The 15,446-nt window shown below is 30.4% G+C and overlaps 1 protein-coding gene across 1 annotated transcript in view; it reads left to right on the top strand.

The window, feature by feature from the left end:
• The first annotated feature begins 8,586 nt into the window (after nucleotides 1-8,586).
• Nucleotides 8,587-15,446, top strand: part of LOC129219775 (dynein axonemal heavy chain 8-like) — a 189,951-nt gene continuing 183,091 nt past the window's right edge. Inside the window, exons 1-4 of the mRNA XM_054854077.1 lie at nucleotides 8,587-8,709; nucleotides 9,983-10,159; nucleotides 10,472-10,585; nucleotides 11,884-11,991. Of these exons, the coding sequence (XP_054710052.1) occupies nucleotides 8,587-8,709; nucleotides 9,983-10,159; nucleotides 10,472-10,585; nucleotides 11,884-11,991 (522 nt within the window). The remainder of the gene's footprint in view (nucleotides 8,710-9,982; nucleotides 10,160-10,471; nucleotides 10,586-11,883; nucleotides 11,992-15,446) is intronic.

Here is a 15,446-nt window from a genome sequence, read left to right as displayed (position 1 = left end):
TTTCGAAGTTCACCAGACGTCCCCCTCATATTTGACGTAACACACTGTCATAGCAGTCCTCTTAAAACTGTAAAAGGGAAATCTAAGCATACGAGAACATCTTTTAGCAAATTAAATAGCTGAAATATTTAGTAAATTAAATGCTTTTTAATATCTGGAATTTCATAAAGGCCTACAGATTCCTAAAAACTTCGCAATTGAGGCAGTGAGAAGCAAAGGGATGCAAGTGGACATTTTCAAGTTTTTTGAGTAAAATACAATTAAAGATTAGCTCCTAGGTAGGCTTTCATTGAATTTTTTCTAAATCGTGCTGTACAGCAGCAACTACCAGGGCTACTAGTACCATCTCTTGCCCCAAGACACAGGAGGGGTCCACCTCCCATTTGTACTGGTTATCTCCAAATTTTTAATTTTGCCACTTACATCCCTTTGCTTCTCACTGCCTCAAATGTTACTGACATTCCTCAAGTAAAAAAAAAACTCCTCTTCAAGTAAAGCACTGGCCACTTCCTCTAACATACACACACACAAACACAAATTATTGGGGGAGCTTGAGCCTCCTCAAGCCCCATGGAGTTGGCGCTAGTGCTGTACACCAAATTTTTAGTTGCTACTTTTCTCTCTCCAAATGTTATTTACACACAGACGTAATTACCACATAGCTATTATTAACTAGTGGAAATGTTTCAGTAAAAAGTTTAAAATATTTTCCTGTTATGCAGTGATGCCCAATCTTTTTTTATCAACTGGTAACTCCTTACATTAAGATGAATCTACCGAGCCAGAACAAATATAAATTTCATTGCGTTATTCAATTTGTTTTTCTTGATAGCATGGAAAACAAAACAAATGAAAGACAATTACAAACCAAAAATTGCTGTCATTACTATATGCTTATTTTATTGATGCTAACTTTGCATCTGTTTTTTAGAAACCAATTTACAACTTTTTTTCGGATTTGCAACAACCATTCAACACCAAATGAAAATAGTTTTGGTAGGTTTCTAAAATAAATTTTTCGTAAGGTTTTTTTTTTTTTTTTTTTAATTAAGTTTTAAAACTTTATGTATGTTTCTGTTTAAAAGAAGGAATAATGTGTATTGTATATATATATATATTTAAAAATTTCTTATTATTTATATTTTTAAGCACATATAACTAATAAACTGCATTTTAATTTGTAAAAAAATCAACTTTTCCCAGAAAAAAAACTTATTTTTATACCGGCTCAAAATTAGAGAGTTTTTGCAGCTCAATTCTTTGAATCTATAAGATCAACATAACACACAATAGAATGTTAAAGATTTACGTAAATTCAAATCTAATTTCACATTTTTTCAACATCCAAACTTGTAATAGCTGTGTCAGGGGTGTTGACTCTGAGGGTACTGCGGTATTTGAGCACCCCCAAAAATATTTAAGGGGGTTCTGAGCACCCCTACCTCAGTAGACAGAAGAAAGGAGGGAAAGAGAAAAGAAGAAAATCCATTTCCTAAATAAGAATGACCTTTAGGATAGAGACCTGCAGCGACAGAAAGTAGCTTGAATTTTTTTTTTCTCCTGAGCTTTTTTTCCCCTTTTAATCTTTTCCTTCAAAAATATTGATCTTTCATGAAATTTATTCTCTTATTCATACATTAAATAATTTTTTTTACTCTTTAATATGCTATATTTAAACTTTATGTTTTTCTTTATCTGTACAAATGAAAACATTTGAAAGTCACTTCACTAAAAAATAATTTTAAACACCCATTTTGAAAAAGAATCCTGGTACTTCCAAGAAGAGTTTTTTTCCCCTCACACCCTATATTGCTTTTTAGCTTTTAAATTTGAACTATTTGACAGGAGTAATTCAATGCTTTTCGCAATCAAGATATTTGCAAGCAAGATAGTCAGCCAAGATATCAATTGAAACTTTCAAAGAAATTATTATTTATTTCAGTTTTTTTAACCTTTTCTTCTATAGATCAACTGAGTAGATTTTTCTGTTCATTTACAAAGAAGTATATTCAAAATAAAATAAGGAATCTTGGATCAAATCTGCTTGTGCAGATGCATTGTGTAGTAAAAAAAAAAGAACAAATTGTAGAAATTCAACCTCCCTTAAACCAATTCAATTGAGTTCCTATTATGATTCTTTTGTGCAGCATAAGGTGGATAACTAACCAAATTTGATATTTTTTCTGCACCTCTGCAAATATTCAACATAAGTCTTTTTTTCCTATGCGAAAATATCAATCTTAGAACTTAATATTCAAAGACAAAAAAGACAAATTTGTACAGTTTGTCTTTCTTTGGGATTTGCGGTTTTAAATTAGTTAAACATCACAAAAAGAAGAAATTAAAGAACTGTGTTTCTACAACTTGTGACTCTCACTAATATTTTCTCTGGTAAAATATTAGTATTAGACAGTTTAGTGAGATAATTCTTAACACCAAAAATGATTTTTTTTTTTTGCTATGATGTATTAGGAAGCTAAAAGATGGATTTGTGTAATGCAACTATTCTTTATTTTTAGGGTCCTAGGTTGTTGGAAAATTTTACAAAGTCAGAAGATTCGAGTTTAATGTTTTTCCATTCTAAAGACAAAGAATTTGAAATAGGTATGTTAGTTATTAGTTTAAATTCTCTTTCTCCTGCTTTGTGCTGAAATTTCAAGTATAAACTTTTCATGCATTTTTTTTTAAATAAAATCTTCTATACAATAAAGAAATTTCATTGGAAGGAATTTAACAACACTTAAAATAATATGCGAGTCTTTTTCTTTATTGTAACCTTCATTAAACATTTTCAGATCAGTAGCCCATGAAAGAACCAAATAGGCAATAAATAATTTATTGTTCAGAAGCTTAAACTAATTCAATTTAAATCTGTAATTCTTTTAAATTTCGCACTTTATTCACAACTTGAATTTAACATAAAGGGTGTTATCTACTACTTGTAGATTATGCACACAAGTAGTATATAAAAGTAAATTTCTGTAATAAGAATAGATTAGCTAGATCTATATAACAAATAAATACCTTTGTGCTTGAAAAACAAACAAATCAATTAATCAACATTTTGATGCACAATTTTGTTCTTTTGTTCATCAAAATGTTGGTTAATTGATTCATTTAGCTAGATCTAATCTTTAAATCTTTGTTTTCTTTTGAAATAATGCCTTTATTTGACAAATATGAAGTAATTTGTAACAATATTCAAAACCATTCTGCACGATTAAATATAAATTTTCTCACAAAATGTACTTTTGGGGTTCAATAAATCATTTTTATTAATTGAAGAAAAGTTTTGAATTCTGAATCAGAGTTCCAACTGACTTGCCTTCTTTCATTTCTGTATTGCTTGCTAAAATATGATTCGCATTTTCCCACTTCGTACACTTTTTAAATTTCAGTCTGATAAAACATGTTTGTTGAAGTTGATCTACATTTTGACATGTGTGTATTTGTTGTTTATTTATTTGTTGAAAAAAAAATTGAAATTTAGTAAATCTTTTATTGTTAGATAGTTCAGTGGGGATAAGATTATCATTGCCAATGATTGTGACTGATGGCAAGAGTCATGAATTGAATGGAGACTGTGTATACTTTATGAAGATTAAAGGTTCAAAAGTAATGTGCTATATTCTTATCTTTCCAAAGTTAAAGCTTGTTTCATGTTCATACTATAATAGTTTATCAAGTTATGTGCAGAATTAGGCTAATATCCTGAAACATGCTTTGAAATAGATTGATAATTACTTTCCAGGAAGTAATGAGCATTATATGCTCATAGATAATAATAAAGTGGCAGAAAAAAAAAAACTCCTATCATTTTTTTACTTAATAACTAATGTTGTACATCCAAGAATGATTTACTGTATTTTGTTACTGCATTGCACAACTTGATAAATGCATCAAAATGACAAATTATTAAATTGTTATATGGTGTTAACATTTTACTCCCCTGAAAATCAAAATAGAGTTTTTTTTTTTTTTTAGCTTTTGATTGTTTCAATATTATAATTATTTTTATGCATAATAAATGATAAATGTCTGTAGTTAAAAAGATACAGTGAAGTTTCTAAACTTACTTATTTGGTTGAAAACTCTCTGCAAGTGTTCTTGGAAAACTGCCGAAAAACATCCTGAAACATAAAATACCATTCAATTTTCAGACGATTTGATACAGTTTCTTTTTTCCAGTACAAAAGAAATACAAAGAAAAGGATTTCCGAGGCAGATGCAGCAAGCATCAAAGGACATGCTCATAAAAGACCCTTCCTCCACCCTTTGTAGTGATCACTCGTGATCAGTATCAAAACATTTGTTAGAAGAGAGAACCTGAAAAAAAGTCATAAAGCATATGGCAAAGCCTCTGAACCATACAAACAATTTTGATCATCAGACTTCCCAAATCATGGTCTTGATACACTACCTATATGACCAAAAGTCAGGGCCGGATTTGGAAGTGTGGAGGCCTTGGGGCCAACGAAGGAGTGGAGGCCCCAAATCAGGGTTCGAAAAGATCATATTTTCAAAAATATCCGATACTTTGATATATATCTGAATATTTTGATATGTATATGTATATCCGATATTTTCGACCCTGGAAAGTTAGAATATTTTGTAAAAATTTTATTGTGCAGGGCCCCCTTGTTGTGGAAGCCCCGAGGCAGTAGCCCCACCTGCCCTCCCCTAAATCCGGCCCTGTCAAAAGTATTGGGACACTTTCAAAAATTCATTTTTAAGGATTTCTCGAGAAATGAGAGAATAACTGCTTTGTAATTTTTGTCACATAAAAGGTATGTTTCAGCTGACTTTTTCTGTTGAAAGTTATATCCCCATGCATTTAGGGAATCGTCAACAAATTGAGGAAAAAAAAAATAACATCGTTCATAAATAGCTGAGAATAAGCTGTAAATTTCAGAAATCAGTTACCTTTTTATGTACAATTATTTTAGGTACTTTCAAGAAAACCTCACTGATATACATGAAGATCTTAGTATTTCTTTCAGAACTTTTTTTTTTTTTTTTGATGATTTTTGGCTCATAACACACAAAGTTTTGCATTAAAACTTACAAAACATTCAGGAAACTTGACAGCATACAATAGAAGTATAACACTAAAATTTGAAGTTAAAATGTTGAAAGTTTGATGAAATATGAATGTTTAAAGCAATTAATGTTTCATTTCACATGCACAAAAGATAGCAATTTATGACTATTATAATCTAAATCCCAACACTTAAAAAAAAATTCCAGTTCAATATCATAAAAATCCAGAAAGCTATCAGCGATCTAATGAGCCAAATTTGAATAGCTCTTGGACATACAGCAACTCGTTAGGGGTCGTTTGTAAGTTTGCTACACTTGCTTGCTCAGTATGATTCATGATAGAAAAATATTATTTGCAAACGATCCCACACAATTCATTGCCTAACCAAGAGCTATTCGAATTCGGCTCATTAAATCACTGATAACGTTCTGATTTTTAAGATATTGAACTGGAATTTTATTTCGAGTTGAGGAATCTAGTTGAGGTTTAGATTATGAAAGTGATAAATTGCTATCTTTTGTGCATGCTCAGAGAAAAATTAATTGATTTAAACGTTCATATTTCATCAAATTTTGAATATTTTAACTTCAAATTTTTTAAAAATATAATACTTCTCTTTTATGCTGTCAAATTTACTGAAAGTTTGGTAAGTTTTGATGAAAAACTTTGCATATTATGAGCCAAAAAACCTTCAAATAAAATTTGTAGTTCTGAAAGAAACACTTATATCTTCATGAATATCTGATACTTTCTTGAAAGTACGTAAAATAATTGTGCATAGGAAGGTAACTAATTTCTGAAATTTATGGCTTATTCTCAGCTATTGACGATGAATGCTGATCCAAAAACATTTTTGTTTTCTTCAATTTGTTGATGATCCCCTAAATGCATGGATTATATAACTTTCATGGGAAAATGACGGCTGGAACATACCTTTTTTATGTGACAAAAGTTACAAAGCAATTAGTCTCTTATTTCTCGAGAAATCCTTAAAAATGTGAATTTTTGAAATTGCCCCAATACTTTTGTTCATATAGTGTAGACCCATTGTTTGGTATAAGAACAAATCACTATCCACTGTCACTGGCAGAAATTACGACACAATAACAAAAATTCCCTTTTCAAATGCCAGTAGGATAGACAAGCCCTTGCCATTGCAAGAAAGACATTATGATGACGATTTATTGTCATGATGCAAAAATAGGTTATTTAAGTATTCCTTCCACTTACAAGTTCAGAGCTCAGACACCAATGAAAGCATTAACTTTATTTAAGTACAATTGGGTATAATTGACATTTTTATGGGTGTATGAAAGATTCGAAAATTTGTGTCAGAGACAAGAATTCTGAAGCTTGTACAATTTGCTGCATCCTTTGATGAATTAGAATTTTTTCACAGCACCCCTTGCCTCTTCTTGCAACACCCCAGAGTGCTGAAGCACCCAGTTTCAGAATCTTTGACGTAAGAAGTATTTCTTCTAATGCACATATAGTATACGTTCATAAGCATAGCATTGGGTGAGGGGGTGACGTCCCCCCAACTTGTTGAACACTCAACCTTTGGCACCAGAATTATTAAGAAAGTAGAACAAAAATCAAGAATATCATCTTCTGTTATTTTTATATTTTTTTATCTAATTATTATACCTATAGGCATAACTTTGGGAAGGCGCATACGGAACATGTTTGGTTTAAGATTACAAAACTGTTTAAAAAATTTGATTGAATGATGCCCTAAGACTGGAACTTATTTATGATAAATTTGAATTAATTTTTAAACAAGTCTATGCAGTAAAGAAGTTTTTTTTTTTTTCCTACGTTTTTCAGAAATTTGTTTTTTTTTTAAAGGCTTCTTGGTTGTTTTTTAGATTTATCTAAATTTCTTGAGAAATTGTGACCAAAATATGTAGAAGGGGGGGGGATAACTTTGAAATAGATTTCTTGTAGTTTAAAAGCATTTTTATCAAACTCATAATAATGAAAATTGAATAATTTTAGATACTCGCTTACATCAAACATGTGCATGGCCAAAAATGCCGTGCTGACTTGGAGATTCCAATCTTTTCGCATCCTGAAAGTATTTCTCTACTTCTGAAAGTTAAAAGCTATTTCAACTGTTGCTACCTTTGATCTGCCCATTTTATTTTTTATTTCAAGATTTATTTATTTTTCCTTTATTTTGTTTTTATCTCCTCCATTGTTTGTAACAATGTTGGAGCCTTTTGTTACAAGACAACATCTATTCTGCAATTCAGTTCACTCCGCATATTATTGAGTATCCGAGCAGCATTACGAATGGTTCGTAATGCAGCACAAATACCTTAAAGTTTTTGTAGTGTTTTCGTCATCGGGAATTGTTAAACTGTTATTGACGTAATCCCATAGAAAGAAATTAACTGGCGTGTGGAATGCTACAGATTGGATGTTTTGACGTGAAAGTGGTGCAAAAGCTGCCCTGAAGTTAGAGGCTTTTGCCCTCCAAAAACTTTTTGGTCATGCTAAGCCTATGAGTACACTCGCCCATTCCTTTGAATTATAAAAGACATCAATTATTTAATTGTTATTGAAGGAACCTGATGTGGTGCTTTCATCAGTTTCATTTTCTTAAAAATTACTTATGATAATTGCCGCTGAAAAGTAAAATAACTTTTTGACTTTGTTAATTTTTATTTCTTCAGGGTTGGACAATGGGTCGTTTTCATGCTAAAACTGAAGAAGGAAACTCAATGCAAAATACCATTGTAAATCCGCTGAAAAATCTTTTTCTGCCTAGTTTTCAAATCGGGACTGATTGGAAGGAAAACAAATTATTTGGAGAAAAATATAAAAAAGCCTGCATGGAATCATTTGAACATTTTGTTTCCTATATTGAAGGTTTAGTTTCCTCTTTAAAATTATCTGACTGATTTATTTTTCTTTTTCATTTTTGTTATTTTTAAGTATTTTTAACCAGTGTGGTGCATTCTCTAATAATAATCCTTGAAAACTGCTTGAAATAAAATGCTTAATTTTTAAATACTTTTTAAAACCTTGAAAAACACCAAAATGGGCCTTTAGTCCTTGAATTTTATGCTTTATTTGAATAAGGTACATTTTTAAAAAATTGTCACAAAATATTTTGCTATCATGGAGTTTCTCCAATTTTATTAACCAGAGAAATATTAGCCTCTCTGTCATATGCTGCGTACATTATGCACATGTGCAGAAATGGAGAACCCCATGCCTTACAGAAATCTTTACAGTCATAATAATTATTTTGTTAAATGCATTAAACCCTAAATTTGAATTTTTAAGAGATTTTTTTTTATCAAGTTATTTAGATGTGCAAAATGTTTGTTTTAAAACACATATTATACTGGTATCAAAAACTTTTCTCTTCATGTTGCTTTCTTTTATATTTTGCATTGTTCCTGAATTCATTGTTTAGTTAAAAAATAAAGTAAGTTAGTAAAACAAAGTATAGCTTCCGTTTTTAAGTTGCTAATAGTTTTTTTTCCTTGACAGCTACTGAAGATAATTTTAAAGACATTGTGAAATTTCAAGATATGAAAAAGATAGATATTAGCAAAGTAAAATCATTAGCTGACTGCCAAAAATTTGTCCTCTTTGATGAAAAAGTTAAACTTGTTGAAGAATTAATGCAGAACTGGATTAGAACAGTTCAAGAGGTACTTTTATTTGTATTATCTGCAATAATCTCCTGATTAACATGGAATAGGGGGGAGGACATTGCAGATATAGGAATACTACAGATAATCCACAAAAAAGGTTAAACAGGATACCATAAATGCAGGCAACTCTGGGCAGATTTTGGAATGTTTCTCATTCTTTTCTCAATGATTTTGTAACTATTTATATTTCCTAGCTGTGGAAACTTGTTTTCCACATCTAGAGATCTCTTAATTTAATTTTTAAATAGTGATCAATTTATTTCCAAGTATTTTTACCCTTTATTATTGTTTTTATTTGGACCAATGTTACCCTTGTGTTTGGGATACTTTGACCCAAAACGGTTTTCCTACTTAGGATCATTGTAGAACTAGAGCCAAAGTAAGAAGTGTGCTCATAGAGAAAAATATGAATTTGAAAGAAAAATGCGCATTTTGCAAGAAGTTTGAGTCAGACTTAGTTGTTTTAAGGAAAATGAATTCTTTTTTTTATACTAAGCCTAAAAATTGCATCGCCATATGCGGCATGCGATGCTTAACCGACTGTGTCGAAGAAGGAAGGTAACAGACAGATACAAGGGACGCTGGGTATGATGAACTTTGCTCATGCGCTAAGTACTATCAACGAAGTTTCACCTGTTCTGTCTACTAATTACCCTGACAGCAACAGCATGTTCATCATAGATGCAATGCTGATAATGTAAGGAATCCTCATATTGGTATTTTAAGATGAATTAATTGTAGCAATATTGTTTTTCCACTTTTATACAGTATGAAAAAGGCTAATATTGACGCCGTCAGTATAATATTAAGATCTTGTCAAAGTTGATTGATACATGAAATTTTGCTAATAGGGTATACTACTGAATCATGTCCTCTCTGACTCTGAAACTAATGTTCAGTATAGTGTTTTCTGAAAGCAAAATTTATCTATCCTTTATATTGTAATGGGTTTCAGTTCTATTGGTTTTTATGGCGCAAAAAGCCTTGATAGGCTATACTGTAATGGATTTTATTAGTTTCAATGAAGATAAACAACTGTGTCATCAATTTGCCGAATAAAAAATTTCAAAATAAGAATTTTTGAAATGGAAATTTTAAAAACTGAAACAAAGTGAATCATCTTTTTTGTGAGACCCTTTTTTCTTTTCTTTTTTTTTTCCATAATTTTTGAATAGAATTATAAGTATATGGTTTCATGAGTAAAAAAGAAACTCTAGCTCACATCAGTAGTTGTCAAATTTATTAATTAGTTCCTAATTTCTATTTATAGGTTATAGCAGAAAGCAGAGAAATAAAACAAGAAACTGATGAAACAGGACCTTTAAATGAACTTAAACATTGGAGATATGTTCTGTGTAGGTTCAGTTCAGTGGAAGAATTTGTGAAATCAGAAAAGTTCCAAACTGTTTTGAAAATACTGACTGCTGCACAATCTCGAATGATAAAGGTGCATTTTCTTATGTCACAGATTAAAACTTTTTAGAACTTTTTTTTCGTAAATTTTGTTTTATGCTAAAATTTGGCTGAATTACTCCCTCGTTTATCTAGAGTCAAAGCGTTTTATCTCAAAGCCAAAACTTATATAAATTAAAAATTGATTTTAAATTTACTTAGTTCATAACATTCAACAAGTGCCTGATTTAGAAGCCTTGATCATCAGCATTGATATTTTTATCAATGATGTATTGAAATCTGTTTGTTATTTGTGATCATTTCCATTGAGTGTTATATTATATAATGATTGTTTTTTATATTTTAGCTTTGGATGGAGCAAGATAGGCAACTCACTGACAAAATCAATGAAGCCAGAGATAATGTTAAGTTTCTAAAAAAGTTGGAGAAAATTTGTGAGGTTTTTTACAAGAATGATTTGGTATGCAACATTTTCTCTTGATTTCATTTAAAAAATAGTTATTATGTTTGATTTAACTTTTTAAAGATTTTCTAAAAAAATTTGCACAGACATATTGTTTTTGGTTTGACTTAAGTTAAGTAGATATATTTTATTCCACATTTTTCCTTTTTATTACTATCCAATGCATTTTTATTTATGTTTTTTAATTAGTTTATAAGTAGCTACCAACTCACCCGATTTGTTCAAGAGAACACCCAAACTCCCTATTCAAGTAAACATCTCCTGAATTTTCATCATAACTACAAAATTTTCCCCAAAAAATGCATTTTCAGGAATTAGGATTTCGGAAAAAATCCCTACTGTATAACAATCGCAATCACAAAAACAAAACATTTTTATTCATATGTATGAATATTGTATGTGTCCAATCATTTTCGAAGCATGTTTATTTAATTTTCTTTCTTTTCAAAACTTTTATTTCACAAAAAATATGGTAAAACGTTCCTAATCTTTCTTTGAATTTCTAAATCCTATTACAAATAGTACAAATGACCAAGTAGTTATCCTAAATAATCCTTCCCAGTTAATTATTTTTAGTCATTTGTAATCAAGTTTATCTTTTACCGGGACTCTGGGATTTTATTTGAAAACTGAGATCTCTGCCAAGCCTATTTATAAGTGCCATTCTAAAACATTTGAGGGACTCTAGAAGATCATGAAAGAGTTGAGCCAAAATCAATCTTAATACTTTTATAGTACTTAAAAATCAAAACATAATATGAGGCATTGAGAAGCGAAGGGACGTACGTCGGCTAATCAAAGTCTCGAGCAAATTGTGTTTAAAGTTCAGATCCTAGGCAGGCTTTCATTGAAAATTTTTTTCTAATTCATGCTGTACAGCAGCACCTACTAGGGCTACTAGTACCATCTCTTGCCCCAAGACAGAGGAGAAGTCTGACTACCACGTGTACTGCTTATATCCAAATTTTTAATTTTGTCACTTACATCCCTTTGCTTCTCACTGCCTCATATGATGATTCAACAAAATTGCTATACGATTAATAATGTTAGAAAATAAAATTCTTACACTTGTTTATATTTATATTGTATATCTTTTCAAAATCATTCTGAAAATGTGTGAACACCCTCTGTATTTTTTTCTTATTGTGCGTATGTACTTTATATTTTGTTACATCATTTTATTACACGGGATTTTAAATTACTACTAAGAATATATTTTTCTCAGTCTTATCATTACAAAGTTTTGCATGTGTTATCATGATTGTAATTTTTTCTTTTTTAAATATATTTTTTAGAGCCAAATAAAGAAAACTATTCCACTTTTAATATCAAATGTGAAAATGATTCATTCCTTTTCAAGGTTTTATCACACACCTGAACATATTACTTCATTCTTTAGCAAGGTTAGTTCATTTTTTTTACTTTCACATGTAGTTCTAATTTTTTTTAATCTGCAATTTTATCCAGTGGAACCTTGTTAATGTGAAATTTACAATTATTTCATGTTAACCGGTCTTCATCTTATCGAATAAATTATTAAGTGCCAGTTAACTCATGAGACCAAATAAGTATTTCATGATAAGTGATTTGTTGTTTACTAGGTTTGAATGTTGTTGTCTATGCATTTTGATTAATATATGAATAATTTATGAAGACATTTTTGTGAATTATGTCTTGTTGTTTTTTTATGCATCATTCCTTTTTCCAGTTAGGCTTTGTTCCATTTTTGAATTCCTATAATTGAGACGAACCTAACCTGGCAGCATTGTAAAGGCTGCACAGATCCTAATAACAGCATTAGGGGCCATTCATTAATTATGTAAGGATGATTTTGGCAATTTTTGACCTCCCCCGTGTAAGGGTACGTAAGATTTTTCAAACCCCTCCCCTCTAGTCTTACGTAAGATTCCGTTTTGTTTTTCAAAATAATAAAAATAACGAATCTTATGTCACTGGAATCGAAATTAAATTCACTATTAGTAAATCAAACCTTTTTGTGTAAAGAAATATTTACTAAAAAGTTGGAATCTAGATTGAATGTTTTTTCGACATCTTTCTGTATATGATGCGATACTAATTAAACATAAAACATGCAGAGCATAGTGCGATTCATTTATTATATTTTACACTATTCATTCTTTGTAAAACAAATAAAAAACAGCTCATCCTATACCTTATTCACCTTCAAGATGCAAATGAAATATAATCCCTGTTAAAACACTTGACCATGCAATTTCAAATGTAAAATATAAACTTGGAAAATATTACGTAAGAATGGGTTTGACCCCCCCCCCCCCCAAAGTAAGGGTTTGTAGAGATTTTTCCAACCCCCCCCCCCTCCCCTTCGGGACCCTTACGTAATTAATGAATGGCCCCTACAACACTGCCAGGTTATTTTTGCTTCAACTATAAATACTATATCGTTTTGCTCCTGCTATTTATCAAGTTATCAGAAACTTTTATAGCTAATAAAATTTAATTAAATGCATACATTAGCAATGTCAAATCATCAAAAAATTTTAATATGAGTGCAACAGTTTTATTAAATTTTACTTAATGTTTCATGTTGAAAAAAGCAATTAACAGATTGAATTTCAAGCATGTGTTCAATGAAGGTACTTTTTTTTTTTCAATATTGAGATTAGAAAGTAGACTGCAATGTTATGAAACATTTTATCGTCAATGTTGCAGTTTGATTGACATTTGTAAAAACCCAATTTCTTATGTTTCTAACACAAAGTTTAAATCAAAATACCAGTACCAATTTTTATGCATATAAGGGAGGCTCGGGTGAACTAATCAACATAATTCATCTCCCTTTTTATAGCTAACTTTAATTAATTTCTTCTTTCGAAATTTATTTAACTGTATTTTTGTAATTAATATTTGACATTAAATTCTTTGACATACTTTTCAAAAATTCAAACTCAAATTTTTTCTAAGCTTTTAGAAGTGTATTAAATTTACTAGACAAATTACTAGTGAAGCAATTTCAAGCAAATTGTTCTGCTTACATTAACAAATCAAGCACTATCTAGCAAAAAGTTTTGTGTAAAAATTTTAAAGGCATTTCTCAAAGATGCAAGAGAGTTTTACTTTAAAACTAGATTTTGTCTTACTTAACTCGCAATTAAAGCTATCGAAGGAACATACAGCACCTTCCTCATAACCCATAAAACTTATGTAGGCTCTTTTGTGGCAAACATCATATTTGTTTAATGCATTATAGCAAATTGTAATCATTTCATTTTGAAATGTCGTGCCCTCCTTATTTAAAGTGCAAATATTTGTACCTCAGAACCAGAGACTAACAGGAGTCCGAAAATAGCCATTTTCAGGTTAATACTGCTTTGTATGTAGAATTTATTCCGCATTGAGTCATCACAATGTAATCTATATATATATAAACGGATGTTGGTAAATTTGTTGGTTAGTTTCTTCCCTAAGATCTCAGAAATTACCTGATAGATTTGGCTGAAACTTTCACCGTTTGTTCATTTTGGCACTGGGAATGCTTATAGACCAGTTCGAAAAAAAATCCAATTTTAGTCCCAATTTTCGCAAAAATGCCCCAATATGGGGGTGAAAAAATACATGCACATATTATTAACATAATGTGCCCATCGAAAGTGTTAATTTTTCTGCTGAAGATAGCATCTGATAGAAAGTTCTAAGTTGTATAAAAAATGAATTATGAGCTTTTTAGTTCCATGTTTGAAGGCTTTCATCAACCCAATTAATTATTTAGTGCATCATCTCAACTCCCAGTTGATAGCTAGAATTGTTGTACTGTTCGATAATTTTGCGTTTTGTGTGACTTTTCGAGGCTTTTCTCAAGTAAAACCTTAAAGTAATGTTTTTAAGCAAGATTGGTTAATAATAAATGGATTTGGCTGATCATTTTCCATTTAAATGGAACTCAAATGTAATTAATGGTTTTTTTTAATTATTTGTGCTGATTGGACACTTACTCATTATCCAATCAACCAGCAGAAATCTTGCCAAAATTTTTTCAGAAAGATTTTAGTAGCTGATGCATCATTTGGCAGTTTTTTCAACTGTCTCTGTTTTTGAAACCAAAGCCTTGGTAATAATGTTTATCAGCTTTCACAATGTAAACAAAATATTGCCAATCACTGTATCTTTAAAAAACTTTTTTTAAATGTGTAAAATAATCCACCAACTAAATTAGGCAAATCTATGAACAGCACAAAAATGTTTCTTTTTGCACAATTTCACTCAATCGCCAACTTTTACTCCAAAGTAGGGAGGGGGAGCATTATCGAAGGTATCCCAAAATGATTCCCGCTAAGGTTAAATTGCAACAAGAGCCCACAATGATTGAAATGTCCTAAAATATCTAAAGTAAGTATAAGGGGATTACGGGCGGCTACAATTTTTTAAGCAGTTGATACTTCAATAGCAATACAGAGATGGTTTTAGACTCCATGTTAAAAAAAGAGAAATTGACAGATAAAGCTTTTTAAACATATGAAGCTTAATTTCATATTTTGAAAATTCTTCAAATTTGTGTATGCTTAAATATCATGCTTTTGTTTCTAAATGAATACTATTTTGTTCTTTTAGTTTTATGAGTAAGGAAGAAGCTCGATTTTTAATCACGCTAAAAAGGTGTATTTTCAATTCTTTCATTTAAAAAAGCAGAAAACAAATGCAAGTAACGATTGTTTCTCATAATTATTACTGACCTAGGCAACGCCGGATATTTTTGCTAGTTCTATATAAAATACTTCCTATATAGTTATTTACCAGCATAAAAGTGTGAGCCCCATCTTTGTACACACCAGACGAAAGTTTTTTCGCTCTCCTGCAAAGTAGCAATAATGTCACCTATGTT

Source organism: Uloborus diversus, chromosome 1 (genome assembly GCF_026930045.1).
Source record: "Uloborus diversus isolate 005 chromosome 1, Udiv.v.3.1, whole genome shotgun sequence".
Classification (NCBI taxonomy): domain Eukaryota; kingdom Metazoa; phylum Arthropoda; class Arachnida; order Araneae; family Uloboridae; genus Uloborus; species Uloborus diversus.
Note: the sequence above shows the minus strand (reverse complement) of the source record. Positions and strands in the feature narration are given on the sequence as shown.